General features: G+C 47.8%; 1 protein-coding gene and 1 long non-coding RNA gene across 11 annotated transcripts in view; one reads left to right on the forward strand and one right to left on the reverse strand.

The window, feature by feature from the left end:
- Positions 1 to 17,783, reverse strand: part of Dync1h1 (dynein cytoplasmic 1 heavy chain 1) — a 61,997-nt gene extending 44,214 nt beyond the window's left edge. For both annotated transcript variants that reach the window (XM_035445400.1, XM_027416595.2), the window contains exons 1-11: positions 17,333 to 17,783; positions 11,524 to 11,611; positions 9,919 to 10,092; positions 9,554 to 9,809; positions 9,172 to 9,358; positions 6,593 to 6,864; positions 6,279 to 6,506; positions 4,453 to 5,529; positions 3,878 to 4,057; positions 2,612 to 2,761; positions 126 to 272 (exon numbers count right to left, since the gene is read on the reverse strand). In XM_035445400.1, coding sequence (XP_035301291.1) covers positions 126 to 272; positions 2,612 to 2,761; positions 3,878 to 4,057; positions 4,453 to 5,529; positions 6,279 to 6,506; positions 6,593 to 6,864; positions 9,172 to 9,358; positions 9,554 to 9,809; positions 9,919 to 10,092; positions 11,524 to 11,611; positions 17,333 to 17,600 — 3,027 coding nt within the window. In that variant the 5' untranslated portion in view covers positions 17,601 to 17,783. The remainder of the gene's footprint in view (positions 1 to 125; positions 273 to 2,611; positions 2,762 to 3,877; positions 4,058 to 4,452; positions 5,530 to 6,278; positions 6,507 to 6,592; positions 6,865 to 9,171; positions 9,359 to 9,553; positions 9,810 to 9,918; positions 10,093 to 11,523; positions 11,612 to 17,332) is intronic.
- A 93-nt stretch (positions 17,784 to 17,876) lies between these two features.
- LOC103161734 lies at positions 17,877 to 23,398 on the forward strand. 9 transcript variants are annotated; one of them, XR_003485547.2, is made up of 4 exons: positions 17,877 to 19,574; positions 20,461 to 20,597; positions 21,130 to 21,622; positions 21,951 to 23,398. It is a non-coding gene; the product is annotated as an uncharacterized LOC103161734 (long non-coding RNA). The 9 variants fall into 9 exon arrangements; XR_003485545.2 differs by having other exon boundaries at positions 17,881 to 19,574; positions 21,130 to 21,605; XR_004770203.1 differs by having other exon boundaries at positions 17,885 to 19,574; positions 21,130 to 21,270; positions 21,468 to 23,398.
- The last annotated feature ends 3,084 nt before the right edge of the window (positions 23,399 to 26,482 follow it).

The raw sequence follows: 26,482 nt of genomic DNA on the forward strand, positions 1-26,482 counted from the left end.
CAGAAAAACCCTGTCTTGAAAAAACTAAAACGATGAGTAAAGGACTTGACACATCCTGAAGTGGCGTCAGAGTCCCAGATGAGACCTGATCAGAAGGCACATGCTTGCAGTGCCCAGACACTTACCTGGTACCTCTGGCTCTGGATCCTGGGCAGGGACAGCACAACCATCTTCCAGGCGAACATCTCCTGGTACAGCTTGTACCTGCACTCTTCAATTGGTGGATTCAAATAGATTACTTGATTGGTTATTCTTAGCTCATGAACAACATTCTGAAAAAAAAAAAAAAATTTGTGTTTACTCAGCAACCTATTTCAATAAAATGGTTTTGATTCTTAACAACCTTCTTTGTCTAAATCTTGACATCTTCATCTAGAACCACAAAGTCTGTCCCTTTGTTGGGTGTACTCCTGAGCCATTTCACATTTGTCCTCTAAGATGACAAGAGGCTGAGGCAGGCGTGGCTTCACATGCTCCAGGTGCCCTGTGCTTGGTGTTGGAATACACACTGGGTAGTCATGGGAATCTACTTGCTCAATACAATGACCTCAAGGTCTGAAAAACTGAAGCAGAGGGGAGACAGCCACTGCTGCCAACCACATGGGGACTGTTCTGATCTCTGCTGTCTATACTACCACAAGTCACTGCTTCAGGCTGGTCCAGAATTCCAACTTTATTTCCACTGGGTAGTGAATTCATTAACTTAGACACACTGACAGTTTCCCTGGGTTACAATCTTAACAAGCATGCTTATGGGCTGATGGACCGGCTCAGCTGGTAAAGGTGACTGAGTCTGACCCCTGAGTTTGACCCCTAGGACCCACATGGAAGAAGGAGACAAGTGACTCCTCCTAGGCGTCCTCTGACTTCCACAAACATGCTCCTCCCACCAGTAAATAAACATAATTTTAAGAAGTTATCAAAAGTATGATTAACGAACAAATAACTACGACACTAAACAGCTGAAAAAAATTAGGCATTAAAGAAGAGGGGATGTAGGGGCTGGAGAGATGGCTCAGAGGTTAAGAGCACTGACTGTTCTTCCAGATGCGAGTTCAAGGCAGCCCTGGTCTACAGAGTGAGTTCTAGGACAACCAGGTCTAGAGAGACCCTGTCTCAAAAAAAAAAAAAAAGGAAGGAAAGAAAAAGAAAAAGAAGCAGGTAGTGGGTGCGCATGCCTTTAATCCCAGCACTTGGGAGGCAGAGGCAGGCGAATCACTGTGAGTTCAAGGCCAGTCTGGTCTACAAAGTGAGTTCCAGGCCAGCCAAGACTATTACACAGAGAAACCCTATCTTGAAAAAAACAAAAAAGTAAAGAAAGAAAAAAAGGAGGGCCAGGAGAGATGGAAAGAGCAGTTAAGACCACATACTGATTTTCTAGAGGACCTGAGTTGTTTCCAGAACCCACATCAGGCAGCTATGAGCTGACTGTAATTCCAGCTCCAGGCGATCTGACACCTTTTCCTGGCCTCTGCAAGCACATGGCACATACACACAAAAACATAAACATGAATAAAAATATTTAAAAAATAATAAAAAAGAAAAAAGGATAAAGCTTGTAGTTTAAGAAAGTACCAATGGTGCCGGGTGGTGGTGGTGCACGCCTGTAGTCCTAGCACTTGGGAGGCAGAGGCAGGTAGATCTCTGAGTTCAAGGTCAGCCTGGTCTACAGAGAGTTCCAAGACAGCCAGGGCTACACAGAGAAAGAAAGAAAAAGAAAGTACCAATAGCTTCTCTCTGATCAAGACTACTGATATAGCTCTTTTGGGTTTCCATGCTGTTAGCCAAATTTATAGTAAATAAACACCAAGAATGAAAACAGGAAACAAGTAACAAGAGCAGGGCTTACAGATCACTGCCAGGTAGACCCCCTTTGGGGGCACACAGTTCCTGCTAACAAAATGCAGAGCTTGCGGCCCACTGTCCAGCGTGGGTCTGCTCTGCTGCTGGCTTGGACTCAGTCGACTTGTTATAGAAATAGTTTACTACGTAGATACTGGGCAAGTAAGTTCCTCCCATGTATGTTTCCTAAATCATAGGAGATTCGCAAACCAAGTACAAAGCCTTTCAGCAGCTTTGCAGACACTGATATGGCCTCCTCCCCCTGCACTTGAGTTCAGTCATCCTATGTTCTCAACCCTTTCCAACCTGTGGTACTTGTCTGTGTTCCATGACCCCAGCATTTTAGGAGAGCTCTGGTCAGATGCTGTGCAGGCTGACCGTTAGTGTGAGCTTTTATTTTTCTCATAAGCTTTCCGGAGAAAAGGCAGGTGTGAAATACCCTTCCTGTCATAAGTCATAAACACGTGGTATCACTGGTAAACAGTGTCTGCCAGGCTTTTCCAGCATAAGGTGACTTCTTCACAGGTACTCCACACCAGTACTCCACACCAATCCCCAGCTCCAGTGCCAGGAATCCAACCTAGGTTTCCCACATTCCAAACATGTGCTCTACGCTGAGCTACACCCCCTGACCACACACCCTTTTTTTTTTTTTTTTTTTGAGACTGGGTCTCACTGCATCGCCTAGGCCAACCTTGCGATCCTCTTGGCTCTCAAGGGGAGGGACTTGCTTTGCTTGCACCCAGGCGAGTGCCATGGAGATACTCACTTTGATCTTTGGCTCTCCGCCAGGTTTGTGACTAACTTGTGGAGCATCTGTATCCATGTCAACTTCTGCTTTATCTTCAGCTTGTCCAAGAAGAACCTGGGTCCAAGCTCTGAGTCCAGCTTGCAGACGAACACCCAATATCCTTTCAATCTACAGGGAAAGCAGAGTCATTGAGCGGCTCCTTTTGCAGGGCAGCTCACAAAGCACGAGAAGGAGAAGGTGGAGGTGTGTCAAAGTCAAAATTCCAACTCCAATCCCGTCTCACTTCCGTCAGTCACATCTACAGCCTCATCTCGGCTGACTTTTCCACCTTTGGACTTGTGGTCCCCAGTCTCCCCGGCTCCTGAGTGACAAGGAGACTTAACACCATACTGCAGATGCAGTTGTGCTCTTGGTGGTTGTTACTTACGATGGAGAATTCACATTAAGTGCTGTTTTGTGGGGCTTGGAGGTAGCTAGCTTTACAGGCAAAACTAGAGACACTGGCTTGGAGACCAAGCCATTTTCCTTCAACAAGTAGAAGAAAGCCTTTTCTCTCTGTCCAGACTGAGGCAAATTCCCTGTGTGTGACAGACAGGGCTTTGGCATGTCTGTCACCAGTGTGCCCTAGGCCATACAACACTGCAGGAATCTGAGGGCTGAGGGCCATCTACCACATCTGTGGGCTGTTAACTTTTCTTCCTACTGTATCCTCTGCATGGAAGCCATTTTAAATTTAAGGAGAGAACCAGCCACGCTCAATCTGTAACCTCTGCTATGGCCTCTCTAGCCACATGTCCTTTCCAAATGCAGCAGTAAGAAAGCCACTCAGTCCTGGCCTCACCCTTTTACAGCTTTAGGAATCTGGAGTGGAGAGGACAGTTGTCAGAGAAGGATGTCTGGAGGGCCAGGGGCCGAGGAATGGTCCAATGGTAAGCAAGGCACTGGGTTCCATCCCATAGTCACCACCATTGCCACCAAAAAAAAGACAAAACAAAAAAAACTTAAATCATACAACCAGGAGAGAAAGGTCAACAGGAACCTGGCAAGTGTCCAGCACAAGGAGGGACTCTCTCTGCACCCCAACTCCCTGCTCCCAGCTGAGAACTGCTGGGGACGGGGCCCACAGCATTTGGCTATGGTATTAGTTGAGGGATTCTGGAGGAATAGGACCAGCCAAGGGAATATCAAAAGAAAATGCTTTCCAGACTAACTAAAGGCCAGGCCTAACAGGGCCACGCCCACAGGGCCCGCAGAGACAAATGTGCTCTGGTAGCCCAGTCATACCTCCATGTCCAGCTTGTTCACCCAGATGGGCAGATTGGAGTAGGAGTGCAGGTTTAGGTCGTCCACTGCTTTCTGGACTCTGTTCAAAATTTCGGAGAATGTCTTGTGATCATACATGCAGGTTTCCAAGGAACGGACTTCCAGGTCTATTTTCTCCTCAATAATCAGGAGATCGTCCACCTAGAGGAGGTGTATTTAGTATTAAAACATCCACTTGCTCTATGACTTTTATTCATGTTCCTCTCATGAAGACCTCTGCTCAGGGCAGAGAAGTCCCTCGGTAAACATCTAGCCCTAGCTGCTCCCCCTGCACGGCCCAGAAGGACAGCTCAGGGAACAAGCACTCCTACAGGCCTGGGGACACCGCTCCAGCTGTATCAGTACACACCTATCAGCCCCCGTGTCCTTCTCTATCTAGGTTTCTCAGAGTGTTATTCCGACAGCATTTCCAAAGCCCCAGGCAACGTCATTCCTCCCTGAGCTCCAGTGGCCTTAGCTTCAATCTTATAGACTGCTGGGGAGAACTAGTGTTCCCTGACTTAGCAATAGATCCACCATAAACGCTGAAGAGTCACCTTCTCCTGGAAGTTGAACACCGTCTCTGCCAGGCGCTGGACATAGGGGTCGAGTTTGTAGGACTCCCACACCAAGGCGATGCCTTCTGCGATCAAGGCCTGCACCTCCTTCTTCAGGCCAGCCACCAAGAGGGAGATGGTGTTGCGCTCCTCCACCTTCTCACAGGTGCGCTCATAAGTGCGGACACTTTCAATCAATGAGATGGCAAATGGGTAGAGCTGGTTGGCTTGGTGAGCCTTGTTCACAATTGCAAGTGGCACACGGAAGCCCAGCCACTTGAGGTTTCGGACTTCTTTGGACAGGGTGATAATCTCTGGAAGGAAGTTCACCTTTAGCTTGAGCACATTCCCGGTGCGGCCCCGCACACGAGCACTCTCGATGGTGAAGATGCGCCCCGAGACACCAAGGTTGCGCTGCTGAACCTTCCTCGCCCAGTCATCAAAGATTTCCTGGGTATTGAGCTTCATACGAAAGCTGTCTCCATCCTGCTTCAGCTTCTGCCCTTCCACGTGGTTCTCCCAACCCTTGCCCAAGACATCTTCCACTCGCTTCATGTAGGCAGTGAGCTGTCTGTCAATCTGTTTAGCCCAGATGATCGACCCTGACACGGGGGGCAAGTCACGGACATGACTCATTTTACACGCTTGGCTTTGCGGGTACTGGACCTTGAACTTGTCATGTAGAGATTCGATGTCATCTTTTACACGCTGGATCAGTTGGGTCTGGTATTCACGAATGGCCCCTCGAATGTGTGGGCGGACAAACAGTGCATTGAACCTGGAGAAAATCCTAAACATCTCATTGGCATTCTTGGCCGTGCCAAGTTGATCTCGAAGGCGGGCAGTGATGCGTGTCTCCACACGGTCGATCCTCTCATCATATCTCTTCATCGCTGCCTCCCAAGCCTCTGTACCTTCTTTGGAAACATCCAGCCCATCCACTTCCTTGACATTCTCATAGGCCAGGTTCACCTCCTCAATAGCATTGGCATCTGCAGCATCGAAGAGCACCTCAGCCACCTTCATGTCCTGGGGTTCGGGGGCCTCTCCTTGGTTCTGTTGTGCAACTGCTGTGACCTAAAAGAAAGATTTGCAAGAAAGGTTTATTCTGTCCTATGCAGACCACAGGCTTTTAACCTTCATTGTTTTAGAAACACAATCCAGCCATGACCACATATAAAGATCTCCTTGCACATTTTTTGTCTTTGTGCTTTTTCAAACAGGGAAGAAGAACTGGTGAAAAGAAGAGGGAATACAAAGGGAGAAAGAGTATACACAAGTCCAGCACAGAGCACTTGTACACACTCTTTCTCCCTTTGCTCAAGTGCTGAACAGAGCACTTGACTAGCATGCACGGCACCTTGGGTTTACTCCCTACGATGGAACAAAAAGAAAAAAAAAAAAAAAAAAAAACCACCCTGCCCCAAAAATGTACAAACAAGGAGAAAAGGAAGCACTGAGTTATTTCAATAAAGCCCAGAGATAATCACTTCCCATAACTTGTGGGCGAGAACTCTGTACAAGTCACACACTACAATCAGACAAAGCCCAGGGTATCTGGCTCTAGGGGTCTCAAGATGAAGGGCAAAGGACTGGATGGAGCATGGTGGGGACCCAGGACCTCACACATGCTAGGTCAGTACTCTGCCTCTGAGCTGCACCCTATGCCGAGCACACCGAGTATTTGGATACTGGTAACACAGAATAAGCATTAAGAGCTCTCAAAGACAACAAGTGACAGAAGCAGAACTAAAGAAAATCAGTACAAAGTCGCTATAGAGAGGCACAAAACAAGGAGCACGTGAACGTCTGTAACACAGGCATACCTGTGGCCTCAGGACCCTGACGATGACAGCTCTCAGTTGCTCGTGCTGGCGCCGGAACTTCCTCATGTGGTCGAGGCGCGCCTGAAGCTTCCTGTGCGCAGGGTTGATGCGCCATACCATCTTCAGGTTCTCCTCCCGCTTCCTCTTGACGATGTCTCTCAAGAGCACCTGCAGCTTCTCGTACTCATCATCCCACGTCTGGAAGACCTCGAAGCAAGCCACCATGACCTACAGCGGAAAGGTGGGAGACGGGTTTGTCCCTACGCCACATTATCTTACTGATTCAGGGCAGGTTTCTAAGAACTAAGACTTACTTTTTCAAATTCTTCATAAGCTACATGCATCAGCTTCCTGGTGCCCAAGACCTTGAGCAGCTGAGAACTCAAGTCTCTGGAAATTGCCTCCACAAGACGCAGGGCCCGCTGGATGGGGTATTTTGTGTTTCGGATCTTTCTCAGATGTGTGAAAATTGCAACAAGTGCCTGCCTTATTTTGTCCAGCTCAGTGGCAGACAGCAAGTCATTCAGAGGGAAATCTTTCATCAGAGGATTATAGTCATTCACTGTTTCCAATGCCTGCTTGAGACCTGGATTGGCGGAAAGGGTTAATAGCTTTCGTGGAAAATAATAGTCAAGTAAACTATGTCTTAACTATGAAATGCATTCTGAGGTTATAAATGTTTAGTTACAGAAAAGTAATTCATGGTATTTGGAAAAAATATCAACAGCCCTACGGTGGCTTCAGTTTTGCTTTTCTTAAGAGCAGAGATGGGTTGAAAGACAGCATAGTGGTTACGAGCACTGGCTGTTCTTGCAGAGGACATGGGCTTGGTTCTCAGCACCCACATAGCAGTTCACAACCATTATAAGTTTTCAGTTATAGAGGACCAATATCCTCTTCTGGCCTCAGTGCACATGGTGTACACACATGCTGCGAGCGAGTGCACGCACACACACAAACACACACCACTTACACACGGTAAAAATGGATGATAACCAGCTCTGAACCCTACTCCTGCTAGAGGCAGCTGCACATTTTAACTTTATGTTTTGCTTTAGTATTGTCTATAGGTTTTACTGTAATAAGTTTAGAGGAACTTCATTGTCAGCCTCGAAAACACTCACTCATGGCTGACTTTTGTTAGTTTGTTTTTCAAGATAGGGTTTCTCTGTGTAGCTTTGGAGCCTATCCTGGCACTCGCTCTGTAGACCAGGCTGGCCTCGAACTCACAGAGATCCGCCTGCCTCTGCCTCCCGAGTGCTGGGATTAAAGGTGTGTGTCATTGGTGGCTGAATGTGAATGTAACATTATGAACGTAGAATCACAGGAAAACCTGGCCTTTGGTCTACCTCTTCCTCTGACATAACAGTTTTTAAAAGTAATAGGGAAGAAAGATTCAAAGCAAGGTGTGGTGGTTACACTGTTACCCTAGTACTGGGGAGATGTAGACAGGACTGGCAGGAGTTCAAGGTCATCCTTGGCTAAACAGCAAGTCTGAGGCCAGTGTGGGCTACAAGAAAACCCATCTCAAAAAAACAAAAACAAACTAAAAAAAAAACAGTAATTACAGTTTCAGAGCTATTTTAAAGAATAGAATCAAGGGGTTGGAGTGATGGCTCAGTGGTTAAGGGTGCTTGTTGCTCTTCCAGAGGACCCGAGTCTGATTCCAGAACTCGTATCAGGTGGCTCACAACTACCTGGAGCTTCAGCTCCAAGGAGTCGGACACTTCTGGAATCCATAGTCATTAGCACTCACATGCACATACACATGTAAAAATAATTTCACAAAAATAAACAAAATTAAAAACAAGAATCAAATGTGCACACACATCAGTGTTGGTGAATGCCAATTAACATTTGTAAGGTGGTCATGGTAGCCTGAGGGGCTCTACTTGAGATTTCCTCACTTAAAATGTTGAACACCACACTTTGTGGGAAGGAAATAAATGGGTCTTAATTACTTGATCTTTGTGGCTATGGGGCTTATAGAAATGCTTCACAGATCACACACACACACATCACACACACACACATCACACACACACACACACACACATATATGGATATATATATAATATATATATATATATATATATATGGGTTTAGTATGTGCCAATGCAACTTCACTCCCACTGTCATATTAAAAAATGAGTTAGTTAACCTACTACAGAATTTGGGGCTGGACCCAAGACCTAAGTTTGCTAGGCAGGCACTCTACCACTGAGCAATACTCCTATCCCTTGGCCATTTTTTAAATAAGGGTCTTGCTATGTAGACCAGGCTGGCCTTGACCTTAGAATCCTACCTCTAACTCCAAAGTTCTGTGATTAGGCTGGGGGACAGCTCTGTGGAAGAGCATTCACTCAATATCTAAGAGACACTGGGTTCAATTCTCAGCACTGGGGGAGGAAGAGATGCTAAGGTGTGTGTACCCCACCAGCAGCTCTGCATTTCCTGGCCATTTAGGAGGAGGGGGAAGGTGCAGAAGGTAACAGAGTAGGAAAGAAGAGAAGGAAAGCAACATTGATGTGCTCTCCTTCCACAGTCCTGGGAACCACACAGTGGAAAGACATGAGGCCAAGTCCCAGGGCTCACTGTCTTCAAGCCTAGAAACTGTCTTCGTTTCTCAAGAGCCATGAAGGGGAAAGGAATGAGTGGTTGGGGAGGGGAGCCCTAGAGTTTTATCCCATAGAATTAAGGGGAAGGATGAAACAAGATGCTAGGGAGAAAAAGTTATGAGTTACAATGGTAATGTTTAGGGCGTGTCCCACTAGTACATACAAGGCTGGGCCTGCGTCTGATCCCAAAGTACATCTAAATTTTCATCTGAATCAAAGACCATAAGAAGCAACGTCAGTAACTTAAGCATCAGATTATCAGCTCTAGATTTTACCTGTGTCAGTGTCAAAGCTGACAGTGGCGTGGAAGCGTTTGCCGTGCTTCAGGATGTCCAGAGTCAGGAGGACCTCTGGGCTCTCACGCTTCTCCTGGATGCGGTACAATGCACGCTCCAAGTTTAGCCAAAAGCTGATCTCCTGCAAGGCAGTTCCCGATGCAGGATCTCGATCAAGTTTGGTCACCTTTGAAGATAAGATGACATTAACTTGTAAATCTCAAGGTGATTTCTCCCCTATACAGTCACTGGCCCTGAATGAACATCCCTAGGAACAGGAGGGGCTCCTACCATCACCTTATCACACAGAACTCAGGGCAGCTTCCCACAGACATTAAAAGAACAAGCCATTTTACACTGGATTCAATTACAGTGCTCTTACCTTCTGAATTTCTCGGATCCACCGATTAACTCCAGACTGTAATTGGTTAAGAAAAGTTGGGTCTTCAACCTTATCACCAAAATCTGTAACTTTGGGCTTTTCTCCACGTTCGTAACACTGCTTTGCAACGTTCGTGATAATGGGATGAATTGGCAAGCTGATCTCTGGGATCTCAATATTTTGCTGCAGGTGAAGGAGTCCCATCTCAAGTTCTGCGATCTTTTTTTCAACAGAAGGAGCCATTTTATCACCATCCCTACAAAGACATGAAGGATCTCAGAGCTAGAGCATTTTTAAGCTCTGTTCAGTGAGGAGACCCCTTTGTAACACAACAGAGTCAAGGCACAGTCAGAAGCAGTGCTCACCTGTCGGCCTTGCCAGACTCTCTGATGTAGGACTTGAAGAAAGGAGCCACAGCATTGCTGATGAAAGAGTGCAGGGTTTCATACGGCGAGTCTTCACTGAGTGTGAGGACACGGAGCTGCGAAGACACTGGTTTGTCTGCGTCAATCACAGGGGTTCGCTTGATGAATGCCAAGCTAAAAGGAGAAAGAGGAAATTAGAACAGAAGTCTCACTCTTTATTAGTTTTAACCATTATAGTTTTCATGTTAAGAACAAATTAAAACATTATTTGAACATTTAACTTAAAGTTACATAAAGAATAGACTGGGTGGGGCAGTGGTGGCTCACGCCTTTAGTCCCAGCACTCGGGAGGCAGAGGCAGACGGGTCTCTGTGAGTTCGAGACCAGCCTGGTCTACAAGAGCTAGTTCCAGGACAGCCTCCAAAGCCACAGAGAAACCCTGTCTCGAGAAACAAAAAACAAATAAAAAAAGAATAGACTGAGCTGGGTAGGTGTGGTGGAGCACACCTTTAATCTCAGCACTCAGAAGGCAGAGGCAGGGGTATCCATGAGTTTCAGGCCAGCCAGGAATACACAGTGAGACCCAGACTGAATGGTTGCTTTTCTATCTGTGACCGTCCTCCTTTCCCACTGTGGGAGAGAATGACTGCATCCTGTATCAGGACATGGTTATAGCATGTTCTATAACACAAGGCAAAAGTAGCAACTGGGCCGGCAGAATCACAGTTCTGGCTTAAAACCAATCTGCTCTAGCAACTGTAAGCTGCGCGTTAACTGCACTAATGTTAACTGCTATTGATCACACCTGCACCAATGTTATTAACTGTACTTGCACTCCCAGGCACCACGGGCATGTTGACTATCATGTCAGCTGCCAGAAATAAGGGCTGTGCACCTGCTGAACTGGCCACTCTCCCAGCTCCACGTCTTCTTCTTTGGATTCTCTTCCCCACCTCCAGACACCACCACAACTAGATTTCCTATTTCCCTCAATAGGTCACATGGCCGATGAGATGGTTCAGTGGATAAGGGCACCTGATACCAAACCTAATAACCTGAGTTCAATTCCCCCCACTGTTGTCCCCCCCATGGTGGAAGCATAGGAAAGAGTCCTGAAGGCTGTACTGTGACCTACCCAATGGTAGAGTGCTTTCAGTACTGCAGAAGATGGGAACTGAAGGGAAAATTAACTTGAAAGTTTCTACTGGAATTATAAGTTGATACAAACTTTCTGGGAGGTGGAAAATCCAGTAACGTGCATTAAAACTTAAATGATGTCTTTCCTGTGAACTAGTAATACTACTCTGAAGAAGGATTTATCCTAAAAAAGAATCAGGCCTGTACACAAGAATGTCCACTACTCATTTATGATGTTGAAAAGGTAAAAGCAGATATTATTTTTAGACCAAAGAATAAAATATGATTGAAACCCGAAACTACTCGGTAAGTACACGACAACTCAAACATAAGACCAACACCATGTAACTATTAAACTGGAGTGTTTCAGAATTTACACTGACTTAGAAATCTTGCCTATGCTCAAGGTGTGCTCACGTCCAGTAGACCCGGGGCTCATTAACATAATGGCAAACTCTCACTACTTACCTATTGGACTTGACCCCGTAATGAATGTCTATGTTGATGTTATAGGAAATGAATTCTTTCTCCTCTTCTCCTTCATCACCAACATCCTCTACAAGTCATAATAATATTATTAAATTCACATTGGCATTTTAATTTCTTATCTATCAAGTCTTAAGAGACTGGCACTCACCCCACCCCACCCCACCCCTCAAGTCCCATGGTGCTGGCACTGCCTGTTTTTCCTGACTCCTAAGTTGGGCGTTTGTTTGCTGTGTGATCTTGGGGACAAGAAGGCTGACTTCTCTGTATCTTCCAGGCAATACTAAGTGCCTAGGTTAGTGGAAGAACTAGCAAGAGGACACAAATGAAGTCTCAGGGCCAGGCATGCCTGTGGGCAGTGCCAAGGCCAGTGCCAGTAGTTTCTGCCAAATTCTCACTGTCTCAGCCCACCACACTCACCCTCTGTGTCCCAAACACACAAATCTCTTCCCATCCTGAGTATTCAACATTTCATGTTATACAGTCAGCCCTAGGCTGGCAGGACTATCAGCCCTGTTATCCGGGTAACAGTGTTAAGTAAATGGTCCCCAAGACATTAGGCTGGAAAACACCTTGAGAATTATTTGGGGAAAGTAGGGGAGCAGTAAGAGGGGATCAGGGAGGAGGGGGAGAGCAGAGGGTAATGAGCTGAATGACAACAAAGTAAAATGACAGCTATGTATGCAAATGGTATAATGAAAACCATTTCTTTGTAAGCTAATGTTAAAACAAAATCCACACTACAAAGCATGATATGTAATTCATCTTATCCCAGAGACATTTCTTCCAAACAATTGCTTTTGATATAATTTTAGGAAAAAGAGGAAGAAGTGGGTGGCAAAACATTCTAGTATGCAATGACAGTCATTATGTTGGAGTTGGCATTTTCTGACAGTACACTGAAGGACTCAGGCACACTGAGAATATAAGGCAGTGCCTATCCCTGATGTGCATGCCACTCCTCTATGGCACGGGAGTCCCTGCTCTGGACTGTGTCGGTAGTCTGCATCTCAGCTGTGAAAGAGAGGTCTACTGTGTGGTGTGTGAATGCTGAAAAGCAACCCCCTGAAGGTGCAGAGTGTCAGCGCCTGTCGGCTGTTTGGCTCCCCCAGGAGCACCCAGTTGTCTAAGAATCTGGAACATGACCAGGAAAGGCTGTCACCCAGTGCTGTGGAGTGGTGAGCAGCACTGAGGTTGTGCCCTTTCATCCAGATTATGAAGCCACACTTTGCCAAGAGACCCGACATATTCCTCTTGTGCAGGGCTTCCCACCGTGGGACTGCCCACACAGACAGCTTTAGAATGCCAAAGAGGGTTTTAACTTTTAAAAACTATTGAAAAAAAAAAACTTGATAAATCAACTGATTTTCCAACCACTCAAATTTGGCTACATTACAAGATAACCCTGCTTCCTGAAAGTAGCCACACCTATGCCTGCAATCTCTAAAATGCAAGTATAAGACAAAGTCCATAAAGACATGTTGTCAAAGCAGGGCAATTATGAAATACTGTCTTGTTAGGCCTTTAATCCTAACACCTGGGAGGCAGAGGCAGGTGGATCTGTGAGTTCGAGGCCAGCCTGGTCTACAGAACTAGTTCCAGGTAGTCAAGGTTACACAAAGAAATCCTGCCCCCAAAAACCCAAATTAAATAAAATGCATCACCAAATAACACTCAAGTAACATACAGACAATAAAAGAACATTCTATAATCACTAAAAGAAACCCTCGACACACTGAGAACTCTGAAGCAGTTTTCCCCAGTGGGTACTATCGGTCACAGAAATGCAATCAGTCACAACCTGCTGCCTGCACTTCTTAACCAAAGTGGCTCATGGCCCACTCCACACAGTGAGCTGGGCTCTGCAGCCAATGCTGCAGTCCAACACCAGGAGCACCGCAGTGCGACAGCAGCAGCTTAGACTGGCTCAGGGAGACACACCCGATGACATAATCCTCAGACAGGAGGGACTCTAAGACAGTCCTGCGGCCGGGGTGAAATTCCAGCTCCCTCTGATAATAACTTAGGGAAGTCATTACCGGCCAATCAGAGAAACACGTTTGGATCCGTCTTGTTATCTAAATTTCTGGTAAATATAGAAATTAAAGTCTGAATATGTCCATACCCCATTTATATAATGTTATGAGTTTGATAAGTTGCCATCAGATAATCCTTTTGCAAAAAGCCAAACTTGATGGCATTCACTTGTGATCTCAGCACTGGGGAGGCAGAGACAGGCGGATCACAAGTTCCAATCAGCTTGGTCTACAGAGTTAGGGACCAGCTCCAGAACTGTGTGCTCCCTTTCTGTCTGTATAAAGACACTTGATTATTAATTGCTAATAACAGGAAGGCTGTGACTGCCTTCAATCTAGAAGGCTATCTACAAACACAACCTACATTTTTCTCTTTTTTTTTTATTCTAAATTTTTTTCACTTTACATACTAGCCCCAGTTCCCCTCACTTCTGCCCACCTCACCCCCCACCAGCACTCCTCAGGGAGGTAAGGCCTCCCATGAGGAGTCAACAAAGTCTGGTGTACCAAGTTGAGGCAGGACCTAGTCCCACCCCGCTGCACCCAAGCTGAGCAAGGTACCCCACCATACAACCTCCATGTCTTATCAGATGGTCCATTTCAATACATCTGGAATGAGGTTCCTGGTCCCTGTGAGTTCAGGTTAACACACAGTTAACACACAGGTGAGGAATCAAAGCACTGAGCTCAGAAATCACTGAGCTGCTCGCTGTGCTGTGTCACTCGTGGACACTGGCGACTGGCAGTGGCTTTGCATGAGCTCGATTCTACACAGACAACATATCTCAAATTACCAGTGCAAATTAGGAGCTCACTGTGTCTTAATGGAACTCAACTGCTGCGAGAATCGCACTGCCCTCACCTGAGCAGACTTTTCATCCAATGTGGTGACTGGGGAGGTAGGAAAGGAGATAAAGCTTGGTCATTCTCTCCCAACTTTCTGCCAACCACAGAGCAGTTGAAGGCATTCCTGCCCTTCATCCCACAACAACTGACTGGTTACAAGTTCCTGGGTTTATCTTTTACTTTTCTTTTCCCTCTAACATGTCATAGTGGCCACCATCACCACACAAACCCTCTCTTCTCATGCGAATGTCTTAGCTTTATCCCTTTTTCATCTCTGGCACTAAGGACTATGACTTCTCTGCCATGCCTCTCCCTATGCTGGTACCTGGCTAAGAGCTCAGTGAGAAGTCAGGTTTTCTCAACCTGAAACGTTTGCAAACAAACATCCTTTCAAGTTACACCCACCCCACTTACTGACACAAACCTTACTTCATTTAAACAGAAAGTCACTGATGCCTAAGGAACCTAATACTCAATACTTCTTTTCAGGAAATGAGGTCTCCCATAGTCTAGGCAGGCCTTGGATTAGACCCTGAACTTCTGATTCTCCTGGTTCCACCTGCCAAGTGCTGGGATTATGGATAAGTGCTACGAAGTGTTGGGGATTAAATCAAAGGCTAATAAGCATCCTACCAACTGAGATACCTCCCAGTCCCAAGGACTTAGTACTTTTACTGCTAATGTTAACTTAGAAGAAATAATTGATAATAGACTAAAACATGTGTCTTTTAAAATTTTAGTATTAAAAAAAAACTTTAGTATTATCTGTCTCAACCCCCCTCCCCCCGCCCAAAATTTTAATATTGCCTGTGTTTGGGTGTTTTGCCTGAATGAACGTCTGTGTACCACTTGTGTGCCTGCTGCAGACGGAAGCCACAAGAGGCTGTGAGTCCCCATGTGGGTGCTGCCAATCAAGAACAGCCAGTGCGCTTAACCGCTGAGCATCTATCTTCCCAGCATCCAGCACTCCCATCTCAGTAGACACACTCAAGAATTGCAGAGCCCAGTTTTAGAGTCTTTCAAAACTCCTCTACCTTTCATCAAACCCTTCCCCTTCAAGGATCAGGGATCTATTTGAAAGGAGAGGCGGTGGAGACCTCAAGAGAAAGGAATCTTCCCGACACAACAGGATTGATGCAGTATGCACTAACTGAGCCTGTGGAAGGATGCACAAGACCTGCACAGGTTCAAGCCAGACGGGGCTCCAGCACTATGAAAGGGAAGTGGACTCAGGCTCCAGCCCTCATCAAGGACCTGTCTACAATTAACATCTGCTGGCAAAGGGAAAACAAGTTTTCTCCAATGAAGTCTCAATGGGTAATCAACCACTCCTTCAGGGCAGGCCTTATGCCCAGGAGTAGTTGGCCAACAAAGTCAATGGTATTTTTTGTGGACTTTTTGTTTCATTTTACTGTTTTGGCATTTTTTATCTTATTAGTTTTTGCCTGTTTTTTTTTTGGGGGGGGTGGTTGTGGTTTCTTTCATAAAGAGAAACCATGACTCATGTTTTTTGTGTTTGTGTTTAAATCACTGATTTCAATACAGAAACTGCAACAAAGAATATAAAAGAATTAGGGTCAAACTACTCAAAATATTTAAACATATTGGTTAAAAATTATTTTAGTAAAATAATGTTATTTGCCCACCCCCCACAAAAGAGCATGGTTCAGAGATCCCACAGCTCTAATGGGTAGATTCCAGGTATGTTTCAAATTTTCTATATCGTTAACATGTTTTGGGGTTCAAAAGTTGTCGTCCCCCCCTTTTTTTTACACTAGTTATTTCCATGCAGGAATACAAACTCCAAATGTAAAGGAAACAGCCATAAACTACATTAAACTAAACGAGCACCAACAGCACAATGCTTTAAACATTCCTTGTGGATCAAAGAAAAATATTTTGCTATCTTCTAACTTCTGGTGCAAACCAAGTCCACAATGAACATTTTGTAAATAAGAATAGCCTTTACGGGATACAAACTATATGAAAGATACAAACTATCCGAAAGAACGGCAGTGACACCAGTTTTCTAACACGGAACCACACAGCCTTTGAAATTCTAAGGAACTTGCTAGCAAACATCATTCTCCGGCCATCTTCAATCTCTTAAGTGCCAACTTTAAATTTTACGTGGACAGCACCTCTGGACCCCTAGGGGGATGCCACACCCATTCACCAACATGTGCTCCCCAGTTTCAAACGCTCGAGGAGGAAGGAATCCTGCAAGCAAGCTCCAGATTCCGCATGCATCTAGGGATGATGCTGTGAGTGTCTCCATTGCAGGAGGCAACTGGAGTATGCCAGCTTTTTTGCCTCCTTCCCCAACTAGGTACCCAACATTTTTCAGATCTTTGAAATCAGACTTAAATGTGACACGGCCATCTGTCACTAGGGTCACGCTAATCAAGGATTTCAAGACGTGATCAGCAGAACAAGCAAGGGACAGGAGACCGCTAGGTCCAGCACTAGCTGGCGACCTTGGGGCAGCCACGGGACCCGGGTTCCCGGTTCGTAAGAGGGGGAGATACACCCACTCGGCATCGATGCTGGGAGGCCAAGGGAGGCCAGAGACGCTGGGAGCCCAGGGCCCGCCCGCTGCGGCTCCCTCCACCCCAAGGGTTCCCGAACCCGGGCAGGGGCCAGCACCCCGGCTGCCCTAGACGCTTCATCCATCCCCAGGCGGGCTGGGCTTGGACACGAATCGAAACCGGAAAGCTCATGTGACCGACTCTGGAGGCCGGCCGGGATGCGGCCCAGCCGCCGCGGGGCCAGGCCCGGGAGACGCCGTCTCCACCCAACTCGGCCATCTTGAGAGGCGGCGGCGGAGACAAAGCGACCCCACGGTGCGGCCGGCGGCGGGGCCGGGGCGGCCGGGCGGCCCCGGGGGCCGGGGCGGGGGCGCCGCGCACCTTTGAGGGTGGAGCGCTCCACCAGGACCGTGTGGACCTGCGGGTCTGACAGGAACTTGCGCATCTGCTCCAGGGCGCTCTTCTCCTCCAGCGCCGCCTCCAGCGCGGCCGGCGCGTCGCCGCCGTCCTCCAGCAGCAGCGGCACCAGCTTGCGCAGGTGCTTCTGGAGCACCGCCACGTCCGCCACATTCTGCACGGCCGACACCTCCAGGCCGGCCGAGCCGTCCTCGCCGCCGCCGCCGCCGCCGCCGCCGCCCGGCTCCGACATGGCGGATCCGCGGGAGGCAGAGAGAGAGAGAGAGAGGGGAGAGTCGGGAAGGAAGGGAGGCCCCCCCGCCCGGCGAGACGGAGCGCAGCGAGCGAGCGAGAGGAACCGGAGCGCGGAGACGCTGCGTCCGCTAGCCCGCGGCCGACTGCGGACAGCGGAGCCGGCTCCGCCCTAAAGGCCGCCGCTCCCGCCGGCCCCGCCCCGCCCGCTGGCTGCAGCCACCGGCGCCCGCTCGCGGTCCGGCGTCGCGACGTTACGCATGCGCCTGGAGGCCGGGGCGAGGCGGGGGGGGGGCGCCGCGTGGCCTTTCGGGACTTGTAGTCAGAGCAGGGCGGGGCCCGCGTGTCTCCGCCCCGAAGTGGTCCAGGAACGGCGTCGGTCTCTGTCCGTGGCAGGGTCGCAGAGACTATGTATCCCGGGCTCCACGAGTAGTGTATGAGGAATGCGTTGACGAGAGTCGACATTCAGTGAGCACTCGTCCTCGGCCCGGCGTTGTTCTAAACAGCCCGAGGCCTCCCATTGAATGCGTAAACGAGCCTGGAGTGCCTCCGTCAACCTCAGCCCACCCGGTTTTAGATACACATGGGAAGATGTGTTTTGGGGAGGAAGAGGAGATGAGGGGCGTGCCCACAGTTAGCCTCGCTAATCCGGCACGGGAAAAGGGTGGAAGGGGAGACGTTCTCAGCTGAGGAACCGGCCTCTAGGAAGGGAAGGTTATGGGTGGAGCGACGGCTGCTGTGCATTATAAGGTTAGGTCCAAAGAAACCTGGGTTGCAGAGAGCATCGAGATGTGATGGGACCTGACTTGGGAAGACAGTGTCATTTACCAAGCAAGAGTGATGTGTCTGTAAGAGGAGGACCCTCATGATTGAATCCACTGACAGCAGTACTGCTCAAGCCCTGGACCTGCAAGCCGTCCTGTGGGCTCAAGAATCTGGGTCGGCAGGGGCTGGGATGCCTCTCAACTAAGTTTCCCTGCTTCTGACTCACTGCCCCCTCCTCCCATACACGGAGAACAAAAGGGCCAGAATCGGGCTGCTTGCTTCCTTTCTCAGGGATAGTAATTGGCCTTCGAAAGTTCAGATTCATAACTCGCTTTTTCAGTTGGGTACAGGGAGCTAAGTCATCTTTAAAAATATGATAATGCAGTTAGAAAGCCGAGTCCTGATTGGTAGGCTGATGATGGCATGATTTGATTCTCCCAAATCATCTTTGGAAAACGGTGAGCCCTACAATATGCTTATCCCTTGTGCAATTACCCAGTGCCAGGTCCCAGAGGCTGCAGATGGGAGCCCAGAACTAGTCAGATGATTCTTCTAGAAGCTTGTGTGTGTGAGAGAGAACAGATAAGTATCCCCATCCTCTCTCCGTTAGTCCACTCTGGTATGATGCGTCCAAGAAGTTGTAAATAACCTTTCCAGAGGTGAGGGGACAGACCCTGAGTTGGTGCTATGGAAATGCTGAAGCACCAGCAGTGACCAGTACTGAATGCCCACTTTACCCCAGGAGCTGTGTTACCACCGCTTCCCACTGCATAACCTGCAGAGACAGGAACAAGGACAAAAAAGGGCTGAGATTGGAACCCTGCAGGGACTTGGGGGCGGGGGCTGATTGCACACTGGCTACAATGAATGAATCAGCATCTTCCTGGGAAATGCAGGCAGGCAGTCATGCAAGGGACCCGCACGTCTGCACCCTGGCTCCAAGTCAGGGGACAGATAGCAGCCTCAGACTTGGGATTATCATCATTATTTCAAAGACGACAGAAACAGTTCATCTACAAAAAGTTAAAAGCAGACAAAACCTGCTTGTTTGTTTGTTTTTCTCTGAACGTGTTTGTTTTCAATACAGTAAGAATAGGCACACTTGAGTAGCTGCTTGCTGCACAGAGGCTGCTGAGACATCTAAGTGCATCATCCCAGAGGCTGGCCAGACAGGGATGATGGGACGATGGGGAACAGAGCTTGTTTGAAGGTACCTTTCTGCCTGGTGGCATAGGACTCAGCTGATTCCGGGTGGGGATGGGACCCTACCTTGACCTTTCCATCATTTCCTGTCTATGACAGGATCTGCTTTCAATTGTTGAGAGGTGCTGGGGGGAGAACTGTCTCAGCTGATGGGGGTGATGGTAGCTGCTAGAGTACATATAATTTTGTCATAAATTGCTGATATGCTGTATACAGATCTTGCCCATTCCCAGTATCCCTTTTAAACACTGCATGGAGTACTTCTGGGGCCCAGCTGGTGCCAGACTCATTCTCCTGCTCTCCCTCCCACCCTGCACAGCAGTCTCCCACGGGGACCCCTGTCAAACCACAGTGTCCAGGCTATGCTGCCTTATACCCCTTGTCTGAATCCCATATGGGCCTCTTTTTTTTTTTTTAAGACAAGGTCTTAGCATGTCGGTGGTGGCACACACCTTTAATCCCCGAATTCAGGAGACAAAAGCAGGTAGATCTCTGCGCTTGAGGCCAGCCTGGTCTACATAGTGAGTTTCAGGATAGCCAGAGCTACATAGAGAAACCTTGTCTCAAAAACAAACAAATAACTAAATTAAATAAAATAAAGACAAGGTCTTGTCATGTAGCCCTGGATGGCCTAGTACTCACTATATAGAGCACGCTGACTTCAAACTGGAGCAAGCTTCCAACTCATCCTATTTGGGCCTGTAATTCCAGCACTGGGGACATGGAGTGTCCTATCAGACCTGGTTCACGTCGAGCCATTCATTCATAATCAACCCTACTGCTGACAATACTGTCAGGTGTGGCAAACAGTAAACATTTGCTTACTGTTTGTTCCCAAGCCCTCGGGTACTCAGAGTACATAAAGGTTTGGGCCTTCCCTGCCTACTTCCCAGACTACACCATTTGGGCTGTTAGGCGCTGCTGGAGGACACAGCTGGCATTTCACCTCACTGAAGAACGCTTTTGGATGAAGCTTGTTCCAGGATCCACCTCTCTTTCTGTCTTGGTTCTGTGTTAAATGGGCCTTAGGGTGAGTATTGAACTAAATCAGGTCCTAGGGAAGTCATTCGCCAACAGTAACAGAATGATCCATTCACGCCCTCTAGTGGTAGGGAATTTTCTCTCACTTTCAGGGGCCTCCTTTCCATCCCCACCTCCCCATCCACCTGGTGTACCCCACCATCCACAGGGAAGATTTACCAAAGAGCGTCTACCTGGGCAGCCAATTCACCCGAACCCTCGACGCCCTGGCAGGGCCTAACTCCTTCCCTCTCAGACTGTCTATTGGTACCAGCTACATTTCTTACCAAAACCTATGTCCCCAGCCAAGATCACTACTCCCCGGGTGCCCACACCCCTCTTCCCTCAGCCTTCCTGATTTTTTTTTTCCGAGACAGGGTTTCTCTGTGTAGCTTTGGAGCCTATCCTGGCACTCACTCTGGAGACCAGGCTGGCCTCGAATTCACAGAGATCTGCCTGCCTCTGCCTCCTGAGTGCTGGGATTAAAGGCGTGCGCCACCAACGCCTGGCTAGCCTTGCTGATTTTTACCTCCCTCACCCAGCCTACTTCTTTAAAATGGTCCAGGATGAACATCTGTTAAATCGCAGCACTAGAGAGGCAGAGGCAGGAGCATCACAAATCCCAGGATAGCCTGGGCTACACATGAAGATTCCGTCTCAGAAACAAAGCAAAGCAAAGCAAGGTAAGAAAGAGCAAGAACCCTGTCACATCCCCATAAGCACCATATCTCTACTGCTCCTTCTGGTAAACTCCTTGGAAATCAGTGCAACGAACCCTGCCGTGAACACTTCCAGCTCTCCTTCCCAGTCCTTGTGTTCCCAGAAAGTGTTGTGGTCAGTGTCACCAACCCTCCACACCTGGCCTGGGTCTCCCTCACAGCCAGGCTCTCCTGATCTTCCGCTCCTTACTCTCAAGGAGGGCGTGACCCCAAGGCTTGGTGTTCAGCTCTCTTTGGTCTTCAACTAGCATCTCCGAAGCCTAACCGTGGAGTGCGGCTGTACCTGCTGGCTTCCCAATGTAAGAGGGGCACTAGGGTATGCCACAGCTGTTGAGTAAGTGTTCTGGAAAATTCCAGGCTTATGGGGGGGGCGTGTTTTAATTCTTGCATCTGCTCCTTCTGCTTCCTTTCCCTCTTTTTCTTCTTCTTCCTCCCGCTCCCCTTCCTGGCCCTCCTTATCCTGCTTCCTCTGCTTCTTGTACTGAGGGCTGAACTCAGGGTCTTGTGCAGGCCTGGCCAGAGCTCTGGCCCTGACCTGCATTTCCTCCACGCTCGCCCTGCTGTCTCTACACTTGTTCTATCAATCGTAGAGGAAGAGTGTTGATCTCTTGTGGTGATCATGACGACTTTGTTTCTTCTTGCAGTCCCATTTGTTTGCTGTGACTTAATCAGCCACTCCTCCTCCTGATGACGGTGATAATGAAGATGATTTTTTGTTTTTTTTTAAAGACAGGGTTTCTCTGTATAGCCCTAGCTGTCCTGGGACTCTTATTTGTAGACCTGGCCTCAAACTCACAGAGATCCACGTGCCTGTGCTTTTCAGGCGCCAGGATTAAAGGCGTGCGACAGTCTTCTGATTTTTTAGTAGCTTCTTCATCAGGTGCTCATTTTCTTTCTTCTGGCTTATATGAGGGGCGCTTTGGGAGCATCTGGAGTGTAAACGCCTTCTAGCGGGTAATGGGGGCTGAGGATCTGTGGCTTCGCAGGCTAGACCTCGGCTGTTTGTGTGAGCCTAGCATTGCACCATTGCCACTCCCCTGGGGGGTTCAACACCTTCTAGGACCTGGAGGATTTGGCCCCTGTTTTAAATTTCTTACCCCCCCCCCCCGTGGTAAGTGGTCTCCTGTCTCCACATATTGCAGCTTTGAGTTTGTTGATAGGAGGGCTATCCCCCTGTTGTAGGCTTTGGCTCCCATCAGTAAATGTCCCATATCTGAGTTGGGGAGTGGCTCATCCTTTAAGTGTGGCTGTGAGGAGAAATAAGTGTGGCTGTGAGGAGAAAATCTCTTTCATAATTCCTTCACAATCATGGAAGGGCACTTCTCTTCAGGCAAATATGTGGCTGTATGACATAGCTGCCATCTTCTTGGATGGCACCAGGCTCTCACACAAACAAACACACACACACACACACACACACACACACACACACACACACACACACAAATAAGCCTGGTGTTTCTCTCAGTGGTGGGGCAGATGTCTTTGGAGGGGCAGGATCAGGTGGTCTTGTGACTGCTTTGGCATCATGTGGCATGGGTAATTGGAGCCAGTTGGGAGGTGGTTTCCATGGGCAAGATTTCACCCTTTGGGAGTAGTTAACGGAGGTGCTTCCTTGGTGTCTTCAAAGCTTATCAGACTTTACAGGACTGATAGGTAGGCTGTGCCTACCCCATGAACAGAAGGGTTTCCTAAACAGGAATTTCTAGGTGCCTAACCCGTGTGGTGCATAGGGTGGGCTTTTTGGAGACCAGCTTCTCTCGAAAGCAGGTGCCTGCTTCACCACCTGCCTTGACCCCCCCTTGCAGCGACCTAAGAGGTGATACCTCAGGGTCACACACATAACCCCGTGCTGGTCACCTCCTATTGGGTGTCCATTCGGATAAAGTGACCACAGGTTGAAGAGCACTCAGATCCTGCAGCTACAGGGCTGTGGGACCATTACAGCCATCTACACATCCATTTGCCATCCACTCACAAGTTACACACTCCAGCTTTGAAGTCCTGGTCTGGGGAGGGAGAGAGATGGCTCAGCTGTTGGGAGCGCTACCTGCCCTTCCAGAAAACCCAGGTTCAGTTCCCAGCACCCACATGGCAGCTCATAGCTGTCTGTGGCTTCAGTTCTGGGGGACCCAACACCCTCACACATACATATATGCAGGCAAACACCAATGCACATAAAATAAAAATAATTAAAAATAAATTTCTAGTTTGTCTATTTCTCTGGAGACCAGTAAAAGTGCCTTAGCATCCTTCGAGACTTTTATCTGGAGACCAGTGCCACTTCAGTGTCCCACTGAGGCATTGGATGCAATCTCCAGGGTGAGTAGGCTCACATGGTGCTTCTGCCCATTTCCAAGGGTCTCCACCTGGTCTGGATGTCCAGCTTGGTCTCATCTTCTTCCAGTCAGAGACTCTGGTCCTGGGTTTCACAATCCTCTTGGCCACTGAGAGGGGACCCAGGAAGCCCACACAGAGTGTGTGCTTCCAGTTCTGGAGACCTTTGGTAGGCTGAGAGGCCCAGGAACAGCAGCCTCTCTGGACCAACTGGGGTTGTGGTGAGATCCTCACTGGGGCCTCTAGAAATGTGCAGGAATCTTTCTGGGGTAAGTACTCCACCACCAATGACAGTGGCCCGAAACCAGGATAGCTTCTGATTCTAAAAAGCTTCAATCTCAGGTTCAGTTTGTATTCTCATTTTATATTCTAAAAATCGCTGGTGGGGCAGACCTGCAAGTGAGATTTTACAGAAGCTTATGTGGCAGTCAGCAGGTTGCTAAGGGCAACGACCCATTGTTTCAGCTGTTTCTCCGGATCTTTTATGTTTCAGGTAGCAAGTGAAGTCCATCGGCAAATAGGCAGTACAAGCAGTGCTTTAAGTAAATCACTAAGCCAATAAACAATATCTAATAAGTGGTCTTTTCCATCTTATTTCAATAAAATTTAATTCAGTTTACTGTAAGTCCATGAAATATGAATACAAAACTGAGCAAATGACTACACATGCGCCGCAGTTGGCTGAGGACTTGCCTAGCTTGTATGACGTCCTCAATTTCAGCCTCAGCGCTTTGTAACCCTGCATGTTTCTAACACCAGCACTGTGGGCAGTGGAGGCCCACACCTTTAATCCCAGAACTTGGGAGGCAGAGGCAGGGGGATCTCTGTGAGTTGGAGGTCAGCCTGGTTTCTATAACTAGTTCCAGGACAGCCTAGACTACACAAAGAAATCCTGGCTCAAAAAAACCAAACCAAACCAAACCAAATCAAATCTAAGATTTGGGGAGGTGGATACAGAAGGATCAGAAGTTTAAGGCCATTCTTAGCTCCAGTTGAGGCCAGGCTTTCCTACATAACATTACATCTCAAAAAAGAATGACGACGGGCGTTGGTGGCGCATGAATCCCAGAACTTGGGAGGCAGAGGCAAGTGGATCTCTGTGAGTTCGATGCCAGCCTGGTCTACAGAGTGAGTACCAGGACAGCCTCCAAAGCCACACACAGCCATCCTGTCTCAGAAACCCCCAAAAAAATGACAAAAAGAAAGAAGTTAAAAACAAAAACAACAACCTGACCCTATGGCTGAAGACACCCATGCACTGCAGAAACAGGGCCCAGAATCCCCTGAGCTGGAACTGACCTTAGTGCCCCCTCCCATGTGGACTAGTATTCATGGCACCAGGAGGCACCGTGCAAACCCCCAAAGGAGGGAAGCAACCAACAGTTCTGCCTAGCTATGATGCCTATGAACTATAATAATGACAAGCAATAATCCTACAGGGTACAGCATACCTTGGCAGTTACCAAGAGCTTCCTAATTGGACTTAAGACTCACTCCTGGAAAATATGCATAGTATTGGGAATCTAGCTAACTACCCAGTGCTACTGAGCTTGTGGATCTTGAGAACCTACAACCACTTTACTAAACCAACATAGCAAATAACAATTGAGACATTGTCCTTATGCCCACACGTAAGTGCAGTCCTCATCCCTCATCCAGGAACCTGGCTGGGCAGTGGTGGAGCACACCTTCAATCCTAGCACTCCAGAAGCAGAGGCAGGAGGATCTCTGTGTGAGTTCAAAGTCAGCCTGGACTACAGAGCGAGTTCCACGACAGCCAAGGCTACACAAAGAAACCCTGTCTTGAAAAAAATCACAACCAATCAGAACACAGAATCATGGAGCCCAGTCCCAATGGATACAACTACAAGGTGTCCAGCACCTAAGGCTCAGGGACACTGCAGAAGAAGAGCTGGAAGAACAAGGAGTTAGCTGTGAGATTGTGTCCCCTAGGAATGTCAGAATTGACACCCATAAAATATCACCAATATCACTGCCTAAATATGAGACGGATAAGGATGACACCAGCAGACATGCCCAAGTGGACAGCCTCATCCCTACACAGAGAACTGGCAGCTAGGGAATGCTAAGGGTGGGGGAAATAGTCTCCCCTAGGCAAGAGCACACTGATTGTTTACCAAATATCAACTGTGTATCCAAAGCCCTGAAAACAAATATGGCTAACATTATACAGATTGAGCAGGTTATATTTAGGAATATATATATATATATATATATATATATATATATATATATAAATTTATTTCAACAAATAATGAACTAAGAGGCCATGAATTTGAAAGAGAGCAAAGATTGGTCCATGGAAGGCTTTGCAGGGAGAAATGACGCAATTTCATCATAATCTCAAAAAACAAAACAAAACAAAACCACATTTTGAGGTTGATCTCTAGGACCCACAAGCTGGCTACCCGTCCTTGACCTCAACCTGCATGGTGTGCACATACTTTTGTGTGCATATGTACACACACACACAAATAAACAAATGTAATAAAAAAAACTGAGCAGAGTATCCACAATGTGACTACAAGTTACAAGTGAAGGCAGGATGACGTGTACAGTACCTGATACTCACCTTATTCTTAAAAGTAAAATGCCAGTGCTCTTTAGGCTTCTCAAAGTAGACTGAACAAATGAGCATATGGGCACATTAAAAACATCAGAAGCCAGGGTGTTGGTGGAGCACGCCTTTAATCCGAGCACTCGGGAGGCAGAGGCAGGCGGATCTCTGTGAGTTCGAGACCAGCCTAATGTACAGAGTGAGTTCCAGGATAGCCTCCAAAGCTCCACAGAGAAACCCTGTCTTGAAAAACCAAATGAG

Source organism: Cricetulus griseus, chromosome 5, assembly GCF_003668045.3.
Source record: "Cricetulus griseus strain 17A/GY chromosome 5, alternate assembly CriGri-PICRH-1.0, whole genome shotgun sequence".
Lineage (NCBI taxonomy): Eukaryota > Metazoa > Chordata > Mammalia > Rodentia > Cricetidae > Cricetulus > Cricetulus griseus.